General features: G+C 45.7%; 1 protein-coding gene across 3 annotated transcripts in view; it reads right to left on the reverse strand.

Moving 5' to 3' along the window:
- Nucleotides 1-26,492, reverse strand: part of B3GAT1 (beta-1,3-glucuronyltransferase 1) — a 53,479-nt gene that overhangs the window by 2,371 nt on the left and 24,616 nt on the right. The window contains exons 2-5 of one of the 3 annotated variants that reach the window (XM_081960595.1): nt 17,822-17,950; nt 17,556-17,702; nt 11,520-12,028; nt 3,046-3,342 (exon numbers count right to left, since the gene is read on the reverse strand). In XM_081960595.1, the coding sequence (XP_081816721.1) occupies nt 3,046-3,342; nt 11,520-12,028; nt 17,556-17,702; nt 17,822-17,825 (957 nt within the window). In that variant the 5' untranslated portion in view covers nt 17,826-17,950. Of the gene's footprint in view, nt 1-3,045; nt 3,343-11,519; nt 12,029-17,555; nt 17,951-26,492 lie in introns of all 3 variants that reach the window. The other 2 variants (XM_081960596.1, XM_081960594.1) reach the window with 2 other exon arrangements.

The following is a 26,492-nucleotide window of genomic DNA, read 5'->3' on the forward strand; positions in this document are numbered from 1 at the left end:
AGAAGGTCAGTTCCAGGGTCTTTTTGCATGCAACATACGTTGCCTTATTAAACTAAGGGCACAGCTAGCTGTATAAGAGCTGAGGTGGCACAGTGGTTATAGTGCACTGCAGGCTACTTAAGCTGACTGCTAGCTGCAGTTCGGCAGTTTGAATCTCATCAGGCTCCAGGTTGACTCAGCCTTTCATCCTTCTGAGGTCGGTAAAATGAGGACCCAGATTGTTGGGGGGGGGGAGCTATAGGCTGACTAAATGGCTCTGCTGGCGGGCCACAACAATTACCAGAGTAAGGGGGGGGGGAGGAAACCCATACAAATACATACAGCCGTCGCCAGGAGACTAGCAAATCTTCTCAGTGGCTTCCTCAAGCCCATTCAGCTGTCCTTCCAACATGATTTCCAAACCACGTTCCAAGCACATCTCCCAAGAAAACCACTTAGCTACATTTGGTTTCTTTTCAACATATCGGCTGAGTTGATATTTACTAATGGTGACTAGGCATTGCAAACACAGCAATGTAGTTGCTTCCTTGCTTGTTCCTGGTTTGCTTTCATCCTGACATAGAGAATATTTGTAGCTCAGGGTTGGATCAGTGGTGGGTTCCAAAAGTTTTTACCACTGGTTCTGTGGGCGTGGCTTGGGGAAAGTTACTGCAAAATCCCCATTCCCTCCTGATCAGCTGGGACTCAGGAGGCAGAGAATAGATGGGGCGGGGCCAGCCAGAGGTTGCATTTACCGGTTCTCCGAACTACTCAAAATTTCTGCTACCGGTTCTCCAGAACTGGTCAGAACCTGCTGGATTTCACCTCTGGGTTGGATATAAAATGATTGGTAAATTGTGAACCCACAAAGCCGGTGCATCTCCTAAGAGTGAACCTCTCAGCTTCCTAGCTGCTTACAACTTTGGTAACTTGCAGACTTCAACTCCCAGAATGCTCCAGCCAGCCACGCAACCCCAGCTACGAAAAGACCAGGGAAAAAAGGGCCACGCCACGCCGCACCAAAGTCTCTTGCACCTGAAGCACTTGTGATTTGGCAGATCACACCAATCTGATTAGTCCCTACTGCTTTTTTAATTACACTCAAGCCTACGGTTTCTCCAGCATCGCACTCTGCCTCTCCAATTACAGGAAACGTCAAAACCATTATCTTCCTTATTAAAACAGGAGGAGGATAATTGTCAGCTCTCCAACGGGCTGCCACGTCTAAATCTGTTTCAGGCTACCGAAATCAGGGGGCCCGGCAAACAAAATGAACTCGTTTTTTTAAAAAAAAGAGGGAGGGGTGAATCAAAATTTCTGGAAGCTTCCAAGAAGAGACTGGACTGCCATTTGTGGTGGTGGAGGGCAGGGGTGTCAAATACAAGACCCGAGGGCTGGATCCGGCCCACAGAGTGCTTAGATCTGACCGATAGGGACACCCTGGAAACAGCAAAGGACCAGCCCAGGGTGCCTCTGGCAGTGAAAACCGTCCCCTCCGGGCTCTGTGTTCGCTGCCAAAGGGCTAAGAAAACAAGCTAAAAGCAAAACAAAAAGAAGACTCGTTTCCCCTTTTGCATTTGAGCATGCAAGAATAGACGGGAAAGGAGAAAGGGAAAGAGGAAAGACCAAGAAAAAGAAGGAAAGATGAGAAGAGAGCAAGGAAGGAAAAATAAGGAAAGGGGAAGGAAGAAGAAAGGGGAAGGAGGAGGGAAGGAAAAAGAAGAAAAGGAAGGAAGGAAGATTATAATGAGAGGGAGGGAAGGTCTGAGACCCTGAGGGAGGTCTGAGGCACTTGGCCGCCACAGGTGCCCCCTGACATGAGTGGGTGGAAACTAATCAAGGAGAGAAGCAACTTGGAACTGAGGAGAAATTTCCTGACAGTTAGAGCAATTAGGATCCCAGGATCCAAAATGGCATGCTGGGGAGGCTTTAAAAGATGGAGCCCGATAGTCAGGACGCAAATGTAGATTGTCCAAGACGATATAGTCAAGAGAACTTAAGAATGTAGTTTCTACTAGCTCTGTTTCCAGGGGTATCGAATGTAGTGTTTCATTGTGATATGAGATCAAACAAATCATTGCAAATTGCTCCTGAACAGAAAGAGTCTTGTTTTAAAATCCCAATTAACACACGGACGCAAAATTGGACCCGTGTTGGAAAGGCACTCGGGACATTTATGCAAAATGAAGGGCCTCCACCAATCCCTTTGCTTTCTGCCTCGGAGATGCCACACTTCACTTGGGTTGCCCTGGAGGAGGTGAAGAGGCTGAAGGAGCAACCAAACCAAGGTAGTGTGGCTACTCAGAATCTACTCAGAGCTACAAAGGTTCTCAACGAACGAAGGCAAATCAGTGTGTCCCAGGACACTGTTGCGGGATCCAACCTGAGTTAGTAACCAGGACCAAGGGTTTATTCTTCCAAGCTCCTGGGCTCATGCGGATGGTCCATCGGAGAGAGGTTCCCTGAGGATGAGCCTCAAAGCTTAGAAGAATACACTTTTGGTCCCACTGATGGATCCTACTACAAAGATTGTCTTCTATGGGGACTCAGAAGCTGCTCTACCCAACAGGCCTTCAGGTCAACTTCTTCAGGCTGGGTCTGGAGCAGTGCTGGATTGAAAAGCGTCAGCAACTGGTTCTCTGCCCAGTTGCTGTGTGGGTGTGGCCATGGTGGGCATGGCCTACTGAGCCTCCTGCACCATGGCGGCGAAGGGGGGGCGTTTTCACCCTCCAAAGGCTTTCCCCAAACCTCCAGGAGGGCTAAAATTGCCTCCCCCGGCTTCCAGAAGCAGGAAACAGGTCCGTTTCTAGGCTGCCGGAAGTGGGAGGACCCATTTTTCACCCTCCTAGAGCCTCCATGTGGGCCCTCAATTTACCTGGCATGATGAATGGGCCATGTGGAGACTCCTAGGAGGGCCAGGGGGGGCACCGGTTTGTCCGAACGGGTGTGAACTGGCTGAATCTCACCCTGGTCTGAATGTTCATGGTTTCTCCAGCAGATGTTCTCCAGAGAAACCAGCATCTGTCTAAGCCATCCCTCCACTTGGAATGCCAACGGCAGCTGTACCTTAGTGCAATTGGCAGCTTTGGGCTCGAGGTCGTTCAAGGTCACCAGCTCCCGGAGCAGGCTGCTCTCCTGATAGCCCCCTTTGACCCCGCGCAGTTTGAAGTAAGCCTGAGGTCGCTGAAGGATTAGCCTGAGGTTGACAGCAAAGCCTGCCATGTCGATCGCAAACGGCCGGTGGGGGTCAAAGACGGTTTTCCATCCATACACCTTCCCAGCAGCGTTGACTTTGGGGGACTCGTACCGCAAGCCTCCCACAAAGGCCACCGGCCAGACGGATACCCTGCGGGTGGTCCGCATCTGGAAAACAAGAGGTGAACCACACAATTAGAGTTTGTTGCAAAAAATCAAATCCAGAAAGCACTCACAGATTTAGCAGGATTCATTAACTGCTTTATATACATAATCACAACATGAATAAATGTACAATACCAACAGCAGATTCTTCCAACGTGGTAGAAAGGGGAGATCAGTTTCAGTTCCGAGAGACAGACTAGATTAGTTCTCTTGCACAGACTCAGAGCTACAGAGGTAAGCCATGCCCAGGCTCCAAGCCATCTGGCATGGCTCTCGGTCATCAAATAGTTCCCATTGGTTTACCCAGTCACCATGCCTATACATTGGATGACCTTGTTACCATGTCCTATTCTAGCCAGTCCCCAATGGTTGACCTTTTGCTGTGTTCTATCCCAGTTTATGAATATTCTGACAACAATGACCGAACATCCCTTGGATTGGCTCGATGGAAGAGGATGCCATTAAGTCCATGGGTGGGCAACCGATAAACATCTCTATCTCTCTGATTTTCCTGACAGTTGAGCACAAGCTCTTCTCCGAGGTGATTTTTCTCAAGACGGTTCCAAGTCCCCTTATCCACAGACAACACAATAATTGGGCTTGCTGGACACCAGGGTGGGGAAACCTGAACATCAAGGTGAGGAAACCTGGCTGAAGCCACCTTAGATGCTCGCTCATGACTTGGGTAAGAAGGAAGATCACATCCCTTGAGTTGAGGTTACTGTCCCAGAATCTTAGAGTTGGAAGTAGAGTTGTGTAGTGGTTCACAAGATGTTTCTGAGGATCAGTGGTGGGATTGGAATAATTTAACAACCAGTTCTCTGCCCTAATGCTTTCTTCCAACAACCAGTTCACCAAACTGCTCAGAAAGTTAGCAACCGGTTCTCCCAAAGTGGTGAAATATGGGCCTCCCGGAAGTCTGGAAATGGCCCCGTGATTTCTCTGTAAACTGTGCACATGCGTTCAGCAAACAGGTTCTTAAACCAGTAGGATCCCACCCCTGGGAGGGAGGGAGGGAGGGAGGGAAGGAAAGGAAGGAAGGAAGAAAAAGAAAGAAAGAAAGAAAGAAAGAAAGAAAGAAGAAAGAAAGAAAGAAAGAAAGAAAGAAAGCTACTCAGAATTGAATCCTAAAAATCTACGAAGAAAGAAAGGCTCAGGGCGTGGAAGAGGGATGGCAGCCCTTCAACAGAATTTCTCATTCAGAATCTCCACAGACAGCTTGCTCTTCAGTTCGCTCTTTCTCCACCAAAGCTTTTACTGGTGCTGCATCTTCTCTGCTCCTTCTCCCTCTTCACCTGTCTTGCAGCATTATTAATTACTACAAGGGAAACCAAATGAGCTTGTAGTACTTGCCCTCTTGCATAAAAGCACTTATTAAGAGCCCTCGCTACTCACAGGGTGGCAGAAGGGCAGAGATGAATAAAGTCACTCTACAGGCAGGCTGCTTTCATGCCTAAAGGGAGACTAGAAGTCAGTCTCCTGGCGATTGGTCCAAAGTCACCCAGCCAGCTTCCGTGCCTAAGGCAGGACTAGAACTCACAGTCTCCTGGTGATTGGCCCAAAACCACCCAGCCAGCTTTCGTGCCTAAGGCAGGACTAGAACTCACAGTCTCCTGGTGATTGGTCCAAAGTTCCCAACCAGCTTTCATGCCTAAGGCAGGACTAGAACTCACCGTCTCCTGGAGATTGATCCACAGTTACCCAACCAACTTTTGTGACTTAAGGCGGAATTAGAACTGACAGTCTTGTGTACAGTTTTATACTATTCACCCTCTCTGCTCATTGGCCCAGTCACCCAGGAGACTTTTCTGCCTAAGACAGGACTAGAACTCACAGTCTCCTGGTTTCTGGGCCAGCACCTCTTGATGCAGCCCAATGGTGGAAGGAAGAAGAAATATAGAGACAAGTGAAACTGCCTTCTTTTGTCTCTCTAGCAGGCAAGAACTGAAGTCAACCCCAAAGGTTTGAAAATGGATCTTAGATACACAATCATCCATTCGGCTGACAACTTCCATCAACAACATCCTTCATATTGGATGGTGACCAGGATGATAACAACGAGAGTTTTCTGACGTAGGGCAAAAACTATTTAAATCAATGTACCTTTCGACTAATAATCATTTATTGATCAAATTATTATTAATCTGGAAAACTAGATCCAAACTGTAAGTCCAAATTTTGCCCTTCATTAATGGTTAACCGAACTGGAATGCAGCAGCTCAATGGCTAAGACACTGAACTTGTCAATCAGAAAGGTCGGCAGTTCAGCGGTTTGAATCCCTAGCGCTGCGTAACGGAGTGCGCTCCCATGACTTATCCCAGCTTCTGCCAACCTAGCAGTTCGAAAGCACATAAAAATGCAAGTAGAAAAATAGGAACCACCTTTGGTGGGAAGGTAACAACGTTCCGTGCGCCATCGGCATTTAGTCATGCTGGCCACATGACCGTGGAGATGTCTTCGGACAGAGACGGCTCTTCAGCTTTGAAACAGAGATGAGCACCGCCCCCTAGAGTCGGGAACAACTAGCACATATGGGCAAGGGGAATCTTTACCTTAATGTTTATCCAAGTGTCCTCTAAAGATCTTGTTGGGAAGCTGATATTTTGGGGAGTACGTAGGTTAGCGTGCCTACGGGAACAAATTTGATTGGGACAGAAATGTAGGTTTAATTATGGTAAATTCCCAAAAGGACAACACAACCCATAATGGCAAGACTCTGAGCAGCTGGGGTGATCCAGAGGTGGCTCCTTGTTGATGGGCCATTTCAAGGACACTAATGCCAGCCCTTTAGGCTGCAGCATGACCTTCAAATTCAGCACATCCAGAACCTCCAATCTGTTTCTTTGAACAGAAGACTCACCTCTATAAAATTGAAGGCTGGAGGATGCCAGGCTAAGATAGATTGAGACAGTGGTGGGTTTCACACAATTTAACAACCGGTTTGCCTAGTGCAGTACCGAAAATGTGAGCGTGCATGTGGCATGCAGGCTTCACACTTGTGAGTGCCTCCCGCACTTGTGCGTGGCTTCAAACAAACAGCGACTTCATGCACGCGGCTTCCAGCACATCTACCTGGGTAGCCGGGGTGAGTAGAGATGGTGAGGTGCAGAAATCAGCTGGGCTGCATGGATGGGGTAAGCAATGAGAGAGTGAGATATATAGGATGGGATAGCACTGGGATGGGTGGGTGGGCCCAGCTGGTGGTCAGAACTACCAGTAAGGGTGAACCAGTCCAAACCAGCAGCAGCACATCTCTGACTAGAGAGAATCCACTGTCCAGTATTCTTAAAATATTCAGCCAGTGTTGGTGGTGGGTCAGGACATGGCACATGGTTGGTGAGTTGAGACTCAACCCTTACCCCTTGCCCAAGCCAACTGTTGACCTGGTCAACAATTAAAGAAGGCTCCCAGGATATTCTTCCAGGAACTTGCTGAAGACCATCAGAAAGTGGAGATGATGTCTACATGTTCCACTGTGGAACTGACAACGATGAGCTTCTGATCCCATTGTTGCCACCTGGAAAAACTGACTGCATGTAGAACAACTCTGGTTTGTAGATTAGCATAGAATAACCCTCTTCAAAATCTTGGTGCATCTTATACTCCGTTGCATCTTATACCCCAGAAAATATGGTATATCAGTATTTGAGGCACAAGTGTATAATAGGGGTTTCCAAGCCCCAGTAGGTGGACAGGCAGCGGTCCGTGGCATGCAGAAACCATGTTGCGCAAGCAAGCGAAGCCCCAGCCACGAGATACAGGCAGCACGCAAAACCAAATCCCCTCCATAGTTAAGGACCATTGGTTTACAATATTTTAGGTTTTGTATTTTTATCTCCTACATTTTTGTGTACTATGAATAAGTAGCCTTATTTCGAGTCGTTAAACCTGGCCAGGTTTCCTTGCCGATTTCAAACTGGTCTCCTTCTCAGCTCCTTTTTTTTTTTTCCTCGTTTTCAGACTGCTGTTTTAGGGCAAATCTTTTTTGAAAAAAAAATAAAAATAAAAGGAAAAGATTCAGCCCGGACTCCCCACTTTGACAACAGGCAACATTTCATTTGCCTGCATTTAAATTAATTAACTTTACAAGCGTGGTTGAAAATGACTTAATTTATAAAAATCCCGAGGGAAAGGAATGCGTCATGCGCTTTGGTCTATAAAAACCGCTGCACGCTGCTGGCCGTGAATCAGAGTGTTCTTTAATAGCAGGAATATGCAAATAAGTGGTTATTGGAAGGGAGGGGGTGGGCGTCGTTTTATGGGCCTCCCCAAAGACTTAACCCCCCCCGAAACACAAACTCACATTTAGGCAATTTTTAAGGCTGTACAGAATTTGAATTGTGAGTATTGATAAAAGATTCCTTTATGTCTCCCCACTTTTATCTCACATCCTTTCCCCAAGATGCCCTCTTGAAGAAAGCTCATTTCTGCATGCAGCCAGAAAAAAAGCTCAATTCCCACCCACCCCATACTGTTGTGGCCCACCAATGGTCTGTGGAACTGGCAGCAGAGTCGGAGAGTGAGGAGGTTGGGGAGGAGCATGGGCCAGGCCTGGAGTCTGGGGAAGGCTGGGCCGAGGGCTCTGTGTCGGAGGCAGAGAGGGGGCCAAGGCTCTCTGGCAGTTATCAGCTGCCTTTGCAGCTAGATAGCAGTGAGGCAGGGGAACAGCTGGAGCCTGTTCCCAGTGTGTGCATGTGCAGAGCTGCCAGAAGAAAAGAACAGCTAAGAAATCAGGATCGACTTGGGAGTAAAGCCACATGTGGATGATGAATGGCCCCTCCCATAGGAAATAAAAGATGAGCGAAAGGGGAGTGGACTTTTGCAGAAAACAATTTGTTTGTTTGTTCAGTCATTAGATTCATTTCAGGAGTGTGAAGATCTGTCCGTGAATCTCAGAGACTTTGTGCCGAGTCTTTCCTTGCACAGCACCGAGTTTGGAAAATATTTGCATGGCAGCTTTCCAAGATGGATAAGGTCTGTAGTCATAAATATTCCTTTGAAAGACAGTCTGCCAGGCCTTGCTGAATGTGAATGGAGGAATTCACATTTGTTTAATTAAACGGGTTTTGTCGGGACCAGGAATTTGCTTCATACCTTTTGGGGAAGCCTAGGTCAGAACATTTATCTTACATCCTTTCCTGAAGATGCCCTCTTGAAGAAAGCTCATTTCTGCATGCAGCCAGGTAAAAAAACTCATCCCCTCCCCCCCTTAAGATGTAGGACCCTCCCCCATAAGTTTTGTGCCAAAGTACAGTCTCTTTCACAGGGGTGCTGTAGGTAATCTTCGACTTACAATTCCCTTAGTGACATTTTGAAGTTACAACAGCCCTGAAAAAGGGGACTTATGACCATTTTTACACTTATGACCATTATAGCATCCTCATGGTCACAGAATCAAAATCCAGATGCTTGGCAACTGGTTGTCAACTCGCAAAGCATCCCTGGCCTGCTCTTGAGTTGCCATCGAAAAGGGGGGGGATGGGAACCCGATGAAACGGCAGGGCAGCAAAAGACAGATGCACATTCCAGACTTATCTCTCTCAAGGCTGTTTCCCAGGGTTACCTACAACAGCCGGAGGGGAGTGATCTCTGCATCCTGCGAAATTGCCCCGTTGGCGAATGTGATTGATTACACTCCCTGGGGGGAGGGGGAAAACATGATTGGGGCGGTAAATTACGTGGGGTCAGAGCTGGCTTCACTTGGGAATGTGACCTGAAGTTCCTAATAAATAACTGGATTACAAGGTATCAAGACTCAAGATTGCAATTTGGGTGTATGTGTGTTTGTGTGTAAGCCAATGCTAGAACGTCGAAATCGGGTAGTTCCGGTGAGGTCCATCATAACTAGGAATGTTTGCTAAGCAATTTGTCGTTAAGCGAGGACTACGTATACATCCTAGAAATTCTGCATCAGTAGTGACGGTAGCATGTTTTTTTTTAAAAAAAACAGTCTACATCAGGGGAATCCACAATTCAATCCTTTAAATGAAGGAAAGCAGGGTGATTTGCATTTTTTTTTAAAAAAAAATCCGTGGAAAATTTATGGAAACAGTTTGTCAATTAGAAGACGATAATAGGGAAAGCACGATACGTAATGAGGCATTGTAAATATAGACAGTTATGAAATTATTATATATAAAAAAACACATGTCAAAAATGAATTCTATCCGACTGTTGCAGACAGCTAAATGGAGATTCTTTTTTTTTTTTTAGCGCTCGGCACATCCTTAGCAGAGATTGAAACCTGTTAAAAGATGTCTTTCAAATCTCGCATGTGGAGTACACACCCCTATAAATCACAGCTTTTTCTCCTTTGCTGCTTCTGACGCTTGGATTATTTTCTCAGTGCCACCTATGAGTCCTTCCTATGACTTCCTTCTCTCTTTCATTTCCATTATCAGCATCTATTCCCAAACCTTCTTGGTATAAGGGATCAATTTAGAGAATAGGAATAGGAAAACAGAATAGAAAGAATAGGATGGGATGGGACAGGATAAGATAGAATTGTAAGGGACCTTGGAGGTCTTCTAGTCCAGCCCGCTGCTCAAGCAGGAGAACCTATACTATTTCAGATAAGTGGCTGTCTAGTTTCTTCTTAAAAGCCTCCAGTGATGGAGCTCTCACGATTTCTAAAGGCAACTTCTGTTCCACTGGTTAATTGTCCTCACTGTTAGGAAGTTTCTCCTTAATTCTGGGTTGCTTTTCTCCTTGATTAGTTTCCACCCATTGCTTTTTGTCCTGCTCTCTGGTGCTTTGGAGAATAGCTTGACTCCCTCTTCTTTGTGGCAGCTCCTGAGATATTGGAAGTCTGCTCTCATGCCTCCCCTGTCCTTCTTTTCTTCAGACTAGCGAAACCTAAATCCTGCATCTGTTCTTCATAAGATGTAAGCTAACTTGACGATCACATATTTCCTTTGCCCAAAAGGTGGAGGTGCTTGATTTGAGAAGATATATTGATGAGTAACTAGCCATTGCTGACTGCCATGGTCATTAAGATCGGAGCAGTAATTGGCCTTCATATCTACTGGACTTCATTTTCCAAAATCCCAAAACACAATTTGACAAGGTACAATGGTACGGCTTGTGAAATAAGTCAACTTCTGTTGATCTCATCTCTTCCATCTTTCTTCCATCCTCCCTCTTTGGTACCAAAACAGTAAACAATGATTGTCTCACGGGAAGGGGTCAAAAAGAGAGCAAAACTATCCTTGTCTCAATCCATCTGCAAGGTCTTTAATGCACCTGGCTATGATGGGAAACTGGGTTAAAGGGCCACTGCTCTCACCCACCATAAATGGACTTGAAGAACCTCAGAATTTCAGAAGGGAATAGAAGACGAGGCAATTTCTGTAGATTAATAGTAATAGCAATAGCACAGACTTATATACTGCTTCACAGTGCTTTACAGCCCTCTCTAAGCAGTTTACAATCAGCCTATTGCCCCCAACAATCTGGGTCCTCATTTTACCCACCTCAGAAGGATGGAAGGATGAGTCAACCTGGAGCAGTCAGGATCGAACTGCTGGCAGTCAGCAGAATTAGCATGCAATACTGCATTCTAATCTCTGCACCAACGTGGCCCTTCCTTCCTCCCTTCCTCCCTCCCTCCCTCCCTCCTTTCTTCCTTTGTTCCTCTTCCTTCCTTCCTTCATTAGCACTTAGCAATAGCCTTTAGACTTATATACCACTTCACAGTGCTTTACATCATTCTCTAAGAAATTTACAGAGTCAGCCTATTGCCCCACAACAATCTGGGTCCTCATTTTACCCACCTGGGAAGGATGGAAAGCTAAGTCAACCTCGAGCCTGGTGGGATTTGAACTGCCAAATTGCAGGCAGCCGGCAGCCAGCAGGCAGCAGTCAGCAGAAGTAGCCTGCAGTACTGCACTCAAACCACTGTGCCACCAGAGCTCATGAAGAACCTCAGAATTCCAGAAGGGAATAGAAGACAAGGTGATGTCTGTAGATTAAAGTCAAGCCTTCATCTGCACAAATAGCCTACATAAAACTAAAGATCTCGGAACTGAGTGTGGTATTTTCACTTACCTTCCATCTCTTCTGCACCATCTCATGTTGGTGGAGAAGGTCCACCAAGGCCTCCTAACAGAGGGACATGATCCGTTGCAGGCCAGCATTAGCAACTTAACCCAGTTGTCTGAGTGGCCCACGAGCATCTTACCTCCTCAAAAAGTTCCAGGCTATAGGTGTTATCATCATCTGCAAAGTATACAACCCCTGGTTGGCTGTTGTTTCTATTAAATGTCTCCCTCAGCCACCGTAGGGCCAGGTTCCTTTGCATGGTTCCCCGAGGAATCCTGGGGTCCCGCATGTCCCCTCTCAGCTTGTAGTTGCGTGGGGTCTCCACGTTGAGGTGGGTATAGTTCAGCCCGGTGTCTCGCAAAAGCCGAGTGACCAGAGCAGTCCGACGTTGGGAGTCTTCCACCAAGATCCAGTGCAAGTTTGGGACGTGCAAAAAAGTATTGGACAACCGTGTCAGCTCCGCCTTTTGGACCGGCCGGCTGTAAGTAGGAGTGACCACGTGGATAGTGGGCAAGGCGTCCGACCAAGGAGGTGGGCGGGTGTAGACGTATTCTGTCCTAACCACCTCCACAATGTCACGGTCAGATAAGCAATACTCCTTAGAGTCTGATCCTTGAGAGAAGTCGCGACGGGTGTCCCCACCATCCTCTGTAGTAGAGAACAAACAAAAGAAGAAGAGCTGAAACAGCAAATAGATAAATGTCTCCTTTGGGCAGGGGTCAGGAAGGAGGAAAAGAAAACAAGCAGAAGAGCAGAAGCCATCAGGCGTACCAGATGGAAAGTGGGCAGATCATATTTGATTGCACACCGTCTTCCCCTATGTCCTAAGTCACCCTGAAGTCTGCATTGGATAATAAGACTCAAAGCCTCTTCTAATCCTGAAGCTTCTTGGTTCTCCTTCGTTTCCTTGTATCAACAATCAGTTCTTTGGGGTAAGACAATCTGCCTTCTGACTTTGTGGCAAAAGCTGTAGATGCTGATGCATCTCTATAAATAAGTGTCGTCATCATCATCATCATTTGTATTTGGAGCAAAAAAAAATTAATGTTGTGGAAGAAAACTAATAATCAAGTCAACTGGCTGAGGAAACAAAGGTGAAGCTGAATGGAATCAAATGACTCGGGATGAAATGTTGCTGGAAGAATAGAGAACCTTTGGTGCAATTCCAAATGCTTTGAATTTGCAATGGTTGGTCTTGAAAACTGAAGCTGGTGAGAGTTGAACCTGAAAACATTTGAAGGGCACCAAATTGAATTATGAAGATACTGGTTGGTTGTTCCTGCATAGGGTAACTACTCAGAACTATAAGGTGGTGTTTCTTCCCTAAGAAACACGGTCTTTGGAGATCTCTGGTGTGTGTGTGTGTGTGTGTGTGTGTGTGTGTGATTTTTCCCATTTTATTTTCTTTAATAAATAATTCAAGGGAGGGAAGATATCTACTACTTTTCCCCTCCTCCTATTTTCCTTGCAACAACAACCCTGTGAGGTGAGTTGGGCTGAAAGTAAGAGACTGGACCAGAGTCACCCAGCCAGCTTTCATGCCTAAGGCAGGACTACAATTCCCAGTCTCCTCGTGATTGGGTCAAAGTCATCCAGCCAGCTTTCATGCCTAAGGCGGGGCTAGAATTCCCAGTCTCCTGGTGATTGGGTCAAAGTCACCCAGTCGACTTTCATGTCTAAGGCAGGAGTAGAATTCCCAATTTCCTGGTGATTGGCTCAAAGTCACCCAGCCGGCTTTCATGCCTAAGGTGAGACTACAATTCCCAGTCTCCTGGTGATTGGGTCAAAGTCACCCAACCGGCTTTCATGCCTAAGGTGGGAGTAGAATTCCCAGGCTTTGGTGATTGGCTCAAAGTCACCCAGCTAACCTTCATACCTAAAGTGGGGCTAGAATTCCCAGTCTCCGGTTGATTGGGTCAAAGTCACCCAGCCAGCTTTCATGCCTAAAGCGGGACTATAATTCCCAATTTCCTGGTGATTGGGTCAAAGTCACCCAACCGGCTTTCATGCCTAAGGCAGAACTAGAATTCCCAATTTCCTGGGTCAAAGTCACCCAGCTGTCTTTCCTACATAAAACAAGAGTAGAATTCACCATCTCCTGGTTTCTAGGCCAGTTAACCACTACATTATACTGGCTTTCATAGCATTTTAAGGGAGGTGCTATTGGTCAGTGAAGACAGTTTTGTAAGATCAAAAGGTACTAGAAGTTCCAGCTAGGCACAGCCCAAAATGGGGGTGCACTGCAGCCAGTGTATGGACTGTGCCAGTGTGAGTAATTCAACCCCAGTTCTGTAAAACTGACAAAGTAATTTCAGGAGAAAGCAGTTTGCGAAATCGCTCTACCCTTATTTTGTTTCATTGATTCGTTTTATTGATTCTCCAGCTTGTTTACTTGAAATCCTGAACGTGACTGGGATTACATCAGATTATATAAGCGTACATTTTATACTTCAACTCCACATTCTCCTCCGGCTCACATCTCTCCCCTCAGCACCCCTGAAAAAAAATTCACCGTCAGTTACCTTTTGTGTCTATTAGAATATAATCAAGCTTTTGGTGTGGGGGTTGCAAAATATAATTATTTCACCAGATACTTCATCAGATTGGAAATCTGCATTTTGAAAGTAGCAAAACAACTTCATCCACACAATTCTTTTCAGCTAACAACCCTTTGGTCCCCCGTGGTCATGTGATCAAAGTTCAGATGCTTGGCAACTGACTCATATTTATGACGGCTGCAGGATCTCAGAGTCATGCGATCCCCTTTTGCGACCTCCTGACAAGCAAATCAATGGGGAAGCCAGATTCCCTTAACAACTAGGTTTCTTAACAACTACAGTCATTCGCTTAACAGCTGTGTCAAGAAAGGTCGTAAAATGGGGCAAAACTCACTTAACAAAAGCAACAGAAATTTGAGGCTCAATCATGGTCATAAGTCAATGGAATGAGGATGTGACGGCATCTGTGTGAATTGCATTCACATAGCAAACATCACCATATTATATAAATTTAGTGACTTCATTCATCTCATATTGCTAAAGCTGATTAGATTTAATTTTTGGTTGGTTCATCCCGTTTTGTATATGTAGTCTGATTAGTTTATGAGTCAGAGTATTTGTAGAAAACTTGTTAATTCCATAAGCAAGTCATGCACGACCAGGGAATAATCATATTAAGTGTATTTTAGCAATCAAACGCAATTCTAATTAAAGCTAATGAATTGAATGGAAATCTCACTCTGCTTCTTCTTTGTTGCAGTCCGCTCTTAAAAATTTGCCAACGGGTGGACAGAAATCAGTTGGGCATCTTTTTCCCAAGACAATAAAAGTCCAGAAATGGAGTTTTCTTTCCTGCCAGGAAATCTTGGCGACTGCCATTTGACAAGGATGTGATGTAGGGTCAGCTCAAGAGCAACTCCCTTATTATTATACTTCTCACAATTCTTTAGGGAGACGAGAATAATCCAGAGCTATCAGAAACACAGCCCAGTGGCACTCGCTGAGTATTATATGGACTCAAAAACATGACCTGTGTCTGCAAAAGGAACGTTGCCTTTTTTCCCCCCCTCTACTATGATCTGAAGCAAAGCAGTCATCTCATCTCTCCCAGCCACCTGACTCCCCTAATCCTCTAACTGCATAAAAATCTACCCATCTACTGCAAGAGGAAACCAACAATTTGCAAACCAGTTGCCTGGGGAACTGAAAGAATGAAAAATAAAGAAGGCTGAGGAAACAGGTGCGAGTGGAGAGGTTGTCTGCTGCCATTGACATCCACCTGATATGGATTGGAAAAACGGAATGTGCTTCTCTCTCTCTCTCTCTCTCTCTCTCTCTCTCTCTCTCTCTCTCTCTCTCTCTCTCTCTCTCTCTCTCTTTCAAAAGACTAAAAAGAGGCAGCTGGTTGAAACAGGCCTTGGAGAAATGAAATAGAAACGTTCTGGTGCCAAGGTTGGAGAGTTTGACTTCAGGACCATGGACAGCAAAGTTAGAGACTTTTGACTTCAGGACCATGGACAGCAATATCCTAAGTGTGGGAATTTGCCTTTACCTTTATGGTGTTTAGTTTAGCTTAGCTTAGTTTAGTTTAGTTTAGTTTAGTGTCATTGAACATGGTACAACAAAATTAAATGCCAACTTCAGTGTACCTAATAAGTATAAAAATAAAAACACAACCATACATTCTTTACATTCTATATAATTGAAACTGAAAACCCAATATTGCACTCTACTATAGAATTCAATATAGTTACTGCCCTGGAATAGAAGCTGTTTTTTCAGCCTATTTGTCCTTGTTTTTATTGTCCTGTACCATCTGCCAGATGGTAAAAGTTAAAAAAAAAAGGGTGCCCAGGATGAGATGGATCTTTGGGAATGTCTTTAACTTTCTTAAGGCAGCAGGAGCTATAGAGCTCTTCCAAAGCGGGGAGAGGGGCAACCCATGATCTTCTGGGCAATGACTTTAACCCTCTGGAGCACCGTCCTATCTGCCACTGTGCAATTGGCAAACCACACACAGGTGCAATAAGTTAAAATACTCTCTATGGTGCAGCAATAGAAGGCCACCAGCAGTTTTTCATTCAGATGTTGTTTATATTGTATTTAATAGATACAATAAGAAAATGTGCTTGACCAATGCCATGCATGACATTGTAAGCCTGTGCTGTGCTACGGTTGGTTGAATAAGCTACGATTGGCTGTATTCACACATCTCACTAAACAAGCCATATTCTGCTTAGCACAATGTGTAAACCCAGCCTATTCATAGCTTGTAAGCAAGAGGACCATATAGGGATACAACATAGTAACAAGGGGATCAAGGCGCGAGCCTTAAAGGATGCTAAAGCTTGCAAGTTTGGCCATGATAGGAAACAGAATACTGGATCCCCAATAAGCTGATTTAGGGAAAATAATAACCTTGGGATCTTTATGGAAAGGGACGCTGTATGTTTGAACATGTGTTGAGCATTGTAAAACGAACAAAGAAATAGGTAGCACAATAATTTTATGGGTTTTCATAAGTTACAGATATAATAACTAGCTGGACATTTTAATCAAGCCTTATCTCTTCTTCTGGGCAAGAAATCATCTCAGAACTCATGAAGGAAATATGAAACCTTCCATATTGAAGGAGCATATTGACATTTATTCTTATTATCATCATCAAATAAATTCATTTTGAAAAGCTATTTGAGAAGAGAGCGTTCTTTCTCTGCTGACCTCCCTCCTTCCAGGCGATATGGAATGGGAAGGTGGCGATCCATTCAGCTTAATTCTTGAAGAACCATAGCTGAATTCCTACTGAGCTTGTTCTGAACTGTCTTCATCAGTTACAGACCGGTGGGCAAGGTAGATTTTTGTTCATGGCCAATAAGGAAACTTCAGAATTCGTTGTGGATTTTCCTAGCTGTAAACTAAACAAAACCTGTTCTGACCGAGGCTTCCCAAGAGCATGAGGCAAAGTCCTTGTCCTGACAAAAGACATTTTATTAATTCACAGTGAATTCTGCTCATTCACATCCAGCAAAGTCTTTCAAGGGAGGATTTACGGTCAAGACCTTCTCTGGCTTGGAGAGCTGCCAATTTGAGATCTGCAAAACTTGGCAAGGAGTCTCCAAGAGTTATACACCAATTAAGCGAACTAATTATCTCCTGCAAACTCCACTCCCCTTTTGCTCCTCTTTTATTTCTTCTGGGAGGGGCCATTCAATGCCCACCTGTGGCCTTAATCCCAAGTCGACTCCTGTTCCTTAGTTTTTCCCTTTGTCTGGCAGCTCTGTATATGTGCACACTGGGAACAGGCTCCAGCTGTTCTTCTGCCTCATTGATGTCTGACTCTGAAGGCAGATGATAACTGATAGCTGTGGCCCCCTCTCTGCCTCTGACACAGAGCCGTCATCAGAGCCTTCCCCAGACTCCAGGAGTGGCCCATGTTCCTCCCCAACCTCCTCACTGTCTGAATCTGCTGCCAGCTCTGCTGGACACTGTTGGGCTACAACAGAAACAAGGTTCAAGATCTCTAAGATGTTTTGGGTTCAGAATCTTGGAAGGAACATAGGGGAGACCGGGTGATGAAATGAATACAATGGTGGGAAGGTTGAGGATGAGTTGTGCGGGTGGTAGTTGTGGATGATGGGGCCAGTGATGGTCAGAGCTGGCCTGGGCTTTCTCCTCACCCTTATGCACTGCGAGCAGGGGAGCAATGGCGCTCTGATGCCAGACGGTGATAAGCAGCGTCCAGGGAAGCACAATCAGCACAATCGCCAAGATGTCTCGTCGCTTCGGCATCTCCAAGGCTGATGGGACCCACGGCTCCTCATTACCTGACAGCAGAAACCCCAGAGACAGAACAGGAGACCACATGGAGATCAAAGCAAGAAGGGATCAGGAGGCAGTTCAAAGGCCGCCAGGCTCACAAGTCTTACCAGCGCTCACAACCCACCCATTGCACAAGCAGGTTTGCAGAGGCAGCAGCTGCCACCAAGGGGAGGCCAGGTTGTCCCCAGCAGGGAAGATGCTTCTCTGGGTGATGTCGTTGGCCAGGACGTCAGGATCCCTTCTGGAAGGAGGCCTGCGAGGCAAAGCAAAATAAAGGGGTAGACACCAAAGGATGGAGGGGTGTAGATACAGCAGCCCTCAATGAAATTGAGCTTGACACTCCTGCTCTACACCATTAGAGTGTCCAATCTCTTCCTAAACGCCTCCTGTGACGCAGCCGCCATCTTGTCCTGTTAGATTTCCACCAGGAGAAATCTTAGACTGTCCCCAGATTGCTTGCCATCTCATTCCTCCTCCTACTGCTTTGTCCTGCCAAAAGAAGTTCAAAGCTGGGAGTACATTAAGCTGACACGAAGATTTAGCTCAGGCCGTATTTTATCAAGGGCGTTATCTTGGCAAGCGGTGTACATCACTTCAGTGGCAATGCCCGGATTGGATAATTTGCAGATCCGAGAGAGAAGTTGGGCTGGATCACGGGAGACCAAGAAAGAGACATCGACAGGCAATTGACAATGCAGGCAACGGTGGTTGGAGGAAATGTGTGTGTTGTGTGTGTGTGTTTTCATGCGATCCCTGGCCTAAGACTGTAATAATAAATTGTCGTTGTTGTATTCACACGCAAGGGGACAGTGAGGCCTCTGTATGATGACATGGTGACAATGTCCAGAGGCCAGGAAACCACATCAGGGATGGCTTTGGTTTCCATGAAAAAAAAATGGCAAGGATGGATGGAAAATCCAAGCTCTGTTTCTAGTTAAGCCTTCCATGTGGTTTTCCTGGCAATAATATCTAAGTAGTTACCTGCAGTTCTTCCGGGGTTCTTTTTTCTTTAACCGGTCTTCCAATCTTAAAGGAGGGGGCACCAGCCTGGAAGCCGGGACACTATGAGTTCTAGCAGGGTTACTGCCACTTTAAGAAGCTGTATATATAAGGGAGGCCATGTAAGGACATCTCCCTCTCCTCCTGTTTCTATCTGAATTATAGTTCTCCATGTAGAGTTGAAGATTGATTGATTGCCTACTATTTGCCTAACACTTGTATATATGTATATAGAAGTCTTATATATAAACCACTGTTTGTAGGACAAAACCTCTGTACCCCGTATTTTGCTCCTGGGTTGTCTCAAAATAGTAGTCACACTGTGCACACTCTGCAACACCTTGGACATGAAAGCCAATTAAATTACTTTGGGACAATCATCAGAAAACTGGGGATTCTAGTCCTGTGCCTTAGGCATGAAAGCTGGCTGGGTGATTGTGTCAATTGCTAGGAGATTGTGAGTTCTAGTCCCATTTAAGGCATGAAAGCTGGCTGGGTGATTTGGGGGTGAATCGTCAGGAGACTGTGAGTTCTAGTGCCATTTCAAGCATGAAAGTCAGCTGAGGGACATTGGACCAATCTCTCTCTCTCTCTCTCTCTCTCTCTCTCTCTCTCTCTCTCTCTCTCTCTCTCTCTCTCTCTCTCTCTCTCTCTCTCCCTCCCCCCTCTCTCCCTCGCTCCACCGCTCTCTCCCACACAAGATGGTTACTGTGTGGACAATAGGAGGAGGAAGGAGTGGGGTGTATGTTTGTCACCTTGAATTATTTATAAAACTGATCAAAGTGGGATAATCAATCAATCATTCAATCAATCAATCCGGTATTCCCAGGTCTATGCCTGCTTAGCTTCTGAGATCAACCCAGGTGTTGCCCTTTGCTGTGGGAAGGGTAAACAATGAGAAAGCATCCACTAGGGCAGGGGTCTCCAACCTTGCAACTTTAAGCCTAGCGGACTTCAACTCCCAGAAAAGAGAGAAAGAGGGAGAGAGAAACAGAAAGGGGGAAAGAAAGAAACAGAAAGAAGAGAGTGAGAGAGAGAGAGATGAAGATGATGAGAGAAAAACAGGCAAACCCCCATCCAATAAAACTAGCAATAAAGTTCTCATTAATTACTCTGTAAGCCATTACTGCCTTAAAAAAAAAACATAACTTTAATGGAGGCTATTATAAAGTATAGCAGCAAAATTGTGAAACTAATTACTGTGCAGTTATTATAGAGAAGTAAGTGGGGGGCACCCAATCAACTCCCCCCCCCCGTAATTATTTTTCTGTCTGGCTGAATTCTGCTCTCGTCCAACCACAGAAAGGATGCTCGTAGACTTGGGACCCCTTCTTCGCTGCTGTTCCATCCAATGAATGCCCCTCCCTCCTTCCAAATCCAACTTTAGAGGATATTTTCTCCTCTCCTCTCCTCCCCCCTCTCCTTCATAGCACTCGCTCTGCCTTCCAGTAAAATTAAGTGTTAGATGACCACAGTGGTTGAAGACGCGGCAGGAGGAGAGCTAATTAGTTGGTTAGTTATTAGTTAGTTATTTTATATTCCACCTTTATTTTTTTTAAAGCAATTCAAAGTGGCAAACACACGTAATATCTTTTCCTATTTTCCCCACAACAACAACCCTGTGAGGTAGGTAGGGCTGAGAAAGAAGGACTGGCCCAAAGTTCCCAACCAGCTTTCATGCCTAAGGCAGGACTATAACTCACCGTCTCCTGGTGATTGGTCCAAAGTCATCCAACCAACTTTTGTGACTTAAGGCGGAATTAGAACTGACAGTCTTGTGTACAGTTTTATACACATAATAATTCCCCTCCAACAGAAAAATAGCAGGACAAGCAAAGAACTAAGCACATTTTGATTCTGGATCCTGGATTTCTATTTTATTCCTTGGCTGGGACCGTTTCCTATTTGCGATGCACCGTCCTCCATTTCAACTTCATTCCATTCAAAAGTATGGATTTCCCTCACAGCCTCTGCTAAATGGCTCCCATAAGTGTGAGTTATTGAATAAACTATAACTGGCTGGATTCATAAAAAATGTGCTAACCGAGAACCATGATTTAAAACGCACGACGACTTGCGAAGCCCAAACAAATCACTTAGTGGGTTCGGATGTGGAGTCTTTCCGTGGTTTTAGCCTCCAGCAGCCTGCCTGTAAATGCTAAGAATAGCTAAAAGAGCTAGAAATCATACAATTCAACTCCGGGCCCCATCATTTCTACTTAATTCCGCCTCCGAGGGCTGTCGGAGGTAAGGAGAACATCAGAGGCAGGGAAAAAAAAGATGACATCCCAAATCCTTCCCTCTTTTTTGGGGGTGTCCATTTTGCAATCCTGACCACTATCTTCGGGTTTTTAAAAAAACAAATGCTCTCCCAATGACCTGTGGGAAGCCTCCCACCCAGTGGTGGGATTCAAATTTTTTTACTATTGGTTCTGTGGGCATAGCTTGTGGGCGTGGCATGGCATGGTGGGCGTGGAAGGTGAAGGATGCTATAAAATCTCCATTCCCTCCCCACTCCAGGGGAAGGTTACTGCAAAATCCCCATTCCCTCCCGATCAGCTGGGACTCAGAAGGCAGAGAATAGATGGGGGCAAGGCCAGCCAGAGGTGGTATTTGCCGGTTCTCTGAATTACTCAAAATTTCCGCTACCTGTTCTCCAGAACTGGTCGAAACCAGCTAAAAACTCACAATTTCGTGGTTATTGGCTCAAAGTCTGCCACCTGGCTTTCATGCCTAAAGCAGGACTGGAACTCACCATCTCTTGGTGATTGGCCCAAAGCCACACAGCTGGCTTTCATGCCTAAGGCAGGATTAGAACTCACAGCTCCTGAATTTTTCTCCTATGGAAAATCCTTCTTACTGCACCCCCCAGGAGGCTTCATTGCCTCACCTGAATGCCTTCACATTCTCCTGCACGCAGAGTGCTATTCCTAGCCGTCAAGATTTATTTTTAATTATGGAAACTTTACAAATGCTCGTGGGGGGAGAGGTCCGTGCACAATTTATCTTGGTGTCTTTTAAATGTTTATTAATAACTCCCGGTGATAACAAATGTAAGTTTACTTAATGCGAAAACAAGGAGTGAGTATCAAGCTGAGATTGCTTGACTATATTTTGCTGCGTAAAACTCAGAGAAGCAGCTAAGAAGAGTTGAAGCAACTATTTGGCTGCCGGAGTCCGTGACTTGATCTGCGTGTAACCTTAAATCAGGGTTCAGCAAGCTGTGGCTCTGGAGCCGCATGTGGCTCTTTCACCCCTCTGCTGTGGCTCCCTGTCACGGATTGGCTCCACCATTGAGAGGGCTTTCAGTTAAGACAGGCAGAAGAAAAAGGACGCCGCGCTAGGAGGAGACTCTATGGTGGGGGAACGGACACTTCCGCTCAGCTCGAGAATTGAACGGGGGGCTTCCCTTTAGGACCTGTGTGGCTCTTTCAGCGTTTAAGATTGCTGATCCCTGCCTTAAATCATGGTTAGGCTTAGCTTTATTGAATGAACTATGATTGGGTGGATTTGTGCATCGCTCTAAGCCAGGGGTGTCCAAACTTGGGAACTTTAAGACTTGTGGACTTCAACTCCCAGAATTCCCCAGCCAGCATGGCTGGCTGGGGAATTCTGGGAGTTGAAGTCCACAAGTCTTAAAGTTCCCAAGTTTGGACACCCCTGCTCTAAGCCAAAATGCCAATCTGAATGTATACCGTTTATCTCAGTGGGAACGGATTCCTAACAAGACATCTAGATCGACCCATATTTTATTTATATTTTGCTTTTTTGAGTGGTGCAGTGGCCTAGAGGTGGAGCTCTCCCCTCGCAATCAGGAGGCTGTGAGTTCGATTCTAGGTAGAGGCAGATATTTCTCTCTCTGGGCACAATGAGAATATATCTGCCGAACAAAACTCCGCATTGGTGACGGGAAGAGCATCCGGCCAGTAAACACTCTGCTAGCTCCATTCAGTTGCCCAGACTCCACCCCGCAAGGGATTATGGGATCATTAAAAGAGGATGATTTATATTTTCCTTTTTTATTTGTATAAATAATTCAAGGAAGCAAGCATACCTAACATTGTTTCCTCCTCCTCCTATTTAAACCACAACAGACCTTTGAGTTGAGTTGGGCTGAGAGAGAGAGTGGCCATCCCAAAGTCACCCAGCTAGCTGGGTGATGGAGCTAGAACTCACAGCCTCCTGGTCTTTGGCACAAAGTCATCTAACTGGCTTTCGTTCCTAAGGTGGGACTAGAACTCACCATCTCTTGGTGATTGGCCCAAAGTCGCCCAGCTGGCTTCCATGCCTAAGGCAGGACTAGAATTCACCATCTCCTGGTTTCCAATCTGGTGCCTTAAGCACTAGACCAGGGGATGGCTAACCTTTTGGTTGGTGCATGCTGAAATGCAATGCACGAGCGGCCACCCCTGTGCGCCCTGGTTCCCCTTGCAGGCCCATGCGATGCCCTGTGCTCCCTCTTCCCCTTGTGCATGCATGCACGACCCCCTGCGCCCTGTTTTGGGCCTAGTAGGTTTCCCTGCAGCCACACACCCCTCACTTCCCCCCAGTGCCCCCCGCCCCCCACAAATGCACACACGTTTCCTGCATGACCCCCCCCCCAGAGGGCAGAGTTTTAAAACCCGCTGGCTGATGGGAGGCGCATGCGCAATGGAGCTGAGCTGGAGCAACGGCTGGGGCAGAGAGGGTAATGTGTGCCATTGGTTCGCTATCACAGCCCTAGATAGCATATTTTGGCCTAAGTCATGGATTGGTTTCAGCCATTATTTGTTGAGCTAATAACAGTGTCCCGATTCATACCTAACGCTGAGCCTCAAACCATACTTTATATGCTGAAACAATTAGCTTCACGCCACAAACCAAGTTAAGAGCCAGTGACTTTGCATTTTGGCTTGGTAAAACCTTAGCTTATTACCAGATGTTCCTGGTGGTTTTCAGTATATGCTTCTCTCAGGCTGTTTGACGGGGGCGGGAGGGGAAAAAAAAGAGTTTTTGTTTTCTTTTAAGAAGAAGAAACGCCGCCGCTGAATTTATTCTTAAAAACCCTTCAGCCAATTCCAGTAACTGGCAGAACTCCATTCCCCGCTAAGTGGCAATCAGCCTTTCTTAATAGGGCGGCTCCCGATTTAATGCGTCAGGATTCCTTGGGGTGAAACCGGGAGCTGGAAAAATTGGAAAAGGAAATGGAGTTGCAGGGACTTAAGCCTTATAGAAGAGCCCGCAAATTCAGACATCCGAAATGAAAAATAAATAAATAAGTAAATAAAAATAACATCATGCAGGGCGATGTTCCCAGAATATTGCCGAGGGAGCTGAGGGCGTGTTGAAAGTCTAAAAAGAGAACTGCCAGGAATAATAACCAGAAGTTCTTTTTAATTCTGTGATTTGACATTTCCTTGAATATCTCAGAAGGAGAAGGTGGAGGAAGGGAAGGCAGCAATATTTTGGACGTGCCTCGTTCTGTCCACTCAATGTGCTCAGCTGAGACATCGCTTAGAAAGCCAACAGGGCTTATCATTAGCCTTTCTTTAGCCATTAGGCTTCGTTTCACACAAAATCAGGGTACCAATGCCCTGAGAGAACTGAAGCTAAATGACAAATGACAAATGGAGTTTGGGTTTTGTTCTTGGGGACAAGATTGGGGATTGGCGAGGGGAGGGGGTGGCATATCATCCACTCTTCATTTTTCCAATTACTTTATGTGGCAGGAGTTTCACATAAATGCCTTGAGAAATGCAGCGGCTCACGAGGTTAGGACGCTGGGCTGACGATTGGCAGGCTCGCGTTTGAGACCCCGTTGCTGCTGCGGGACAGGGTGAGCTCCCATCACACGCTCCAGCTCCTGCTCACCCAGCAGTTCGAAAGTCAGCGACTGCGAGTAGATAAATGGGTATCTTAAGGAGGACTTAGGGATGCAGTGGCTCAGTGGCTAAGACACTGAGCTTGTCGATCAGAAAGGTTGGCAGCTTGGCGGTTCGAATCCCTAGCGCCGCATAACATTACGTGCTTTTGAACTGCTAGTTTGGTAGAAGCTGGGACAGGTAATGGGAGCTCACTCCATTACGTGGCGCTAGGGGTTCGAACCGCCGAACTGCTGACCTTTCTGATCAACAAGCTCAGCGTCTTAGCCACTGCCACCGCATCCCAAGCATAGATTTACACCAGGATTAATACCAGGCCAACATTCACGCAGTAAACAATTCCCCAATACGGAACTATCCAGAAGGAAACAGTGCTTCCCCTCAATTACTGACAGGAGAAGCGATTGATACATAAATAGAGAGCAAACCCTTTCTAGCACTGAAGATGTTACTTACTTGGGTAATGAAACGTCTGCAAGAAAACAACAAGTTCAAAGAGAATCAAGGAGTTCACAGTTCAACCCTCAGCTACAAATACTCTCTTCTGTTAGGACCAAAATAAGCTGGGATGAAACCCTTTTGACTGCAGTGGGACTTACTTCTAAGTAAGGCATCTATAAGCTGTAGATTTAGTGCTAAGAATAGAATAGAATTCTTGATAGAATTCTTGATTGGCCGAGTGTGATTGGACACACAAGGAATTTGTCTTTGGTGCCTATGCTCTCAGTGTACATAAAAAGACAAGATACATTCGTCAAGAATCATAAAGCACAATACCTAATGATAGTTATCGGGTAGTAATAAGCAATCAGGAAACAATATCAATATAAATTGTAAGGATACAAGAAACAAAGCTACAGTCATACAGTCATAAGTGGGAGGAGATGGGTGAGAGGAACGATGAGAAGATTAATAGTAGTGCAGACTTAGTGAATAGTTTGACAGTTGTGGGAATTATTTGTTTAGCAGAGTGATGGCGTTTGGGAAAAAACTGTTCTTGTGTCTAGTTGTTCTGGTGTGCAGTGCCCTATAGCGTCGTTTAGAGGGTAGGAGTTGAAACAATTTATGTCCAGGATGCGAGGGATCTGTAAATATTTTCACAGCCCTCTTTTTGACTCGTGCAGCATGCAGGTCCTCAATGGAAGGCAGGTTGGTGGTAATTGTTTTTTCTGCAGTTCTAATTATCTGTTGAAGTCCGTGTCTGTCTTGTTGGGTTGCAGAACCAAACCAGACAGTTATAGAGGTGCAGATGATAGACTCTTATTTAGCTGAATTGTGTCCGCCAGACTTCTGGGGAATTTTGTTCAAGGTTAAATCCACTTATGGTTTGCTTCTAAATCAGTGTTTCTCAACCTCGGTGACTTTAAGTCCTGTGGACTTCAACTCCCAGGGGGATTCTGGGAGTTGAAGTCCACAGGACTTAAAGTCGCCAAGGTTGAGAAACACTGTTCTAAATCCCGATCAGGGATCTCATCCAGTCCTTCATGTTGGCAGCTCTCTACAACAGTTGTGTCGTTTCCAGGTTGCAAAGCTTCTCTCCACAAATGCAGCACACACAAACACATACACACACAAATCTTCTTGTGGTCTTTGAAAGCACGGAGCTTCCCAGGAGAATCATTTGCCCTGAATTGCACTGAAGTTAATTAAAAAGCTCAGATAGGATTTATGTCCCCACGAAGCCACTGGAGATTTGCCATCTCTATTTTTAAAATTAATTTTTATATACACTTATTTGGAGCGAAATGACCACCGAATGCCTTTGGCTTCCTTTTAACATGTGTCGGATTGAACTGTTCCCTTGTAATGGGGAACTGTGGCTCAGTGGCTAAGACGCTGAGCTTGCCAATCAGAAAGGTCGGCAGGTCAGCAGTTTGAATCCCGAGTGCCACGTAATGGAGTGAGCTCCTTTTATTTGTCCCAGCTTCTGCCAAC

This window comes from Natrix helvetica (genome assembly GCF_964273705.1).
Source record: "Natrix helvetica genome assembly, chromosome: 8".
Lineage (NCBI taxonomy): Eukaryota > Metazoa > Chordata > Lepidosauria > Squamata > Natricidae > Natrix > Natrix helvetica.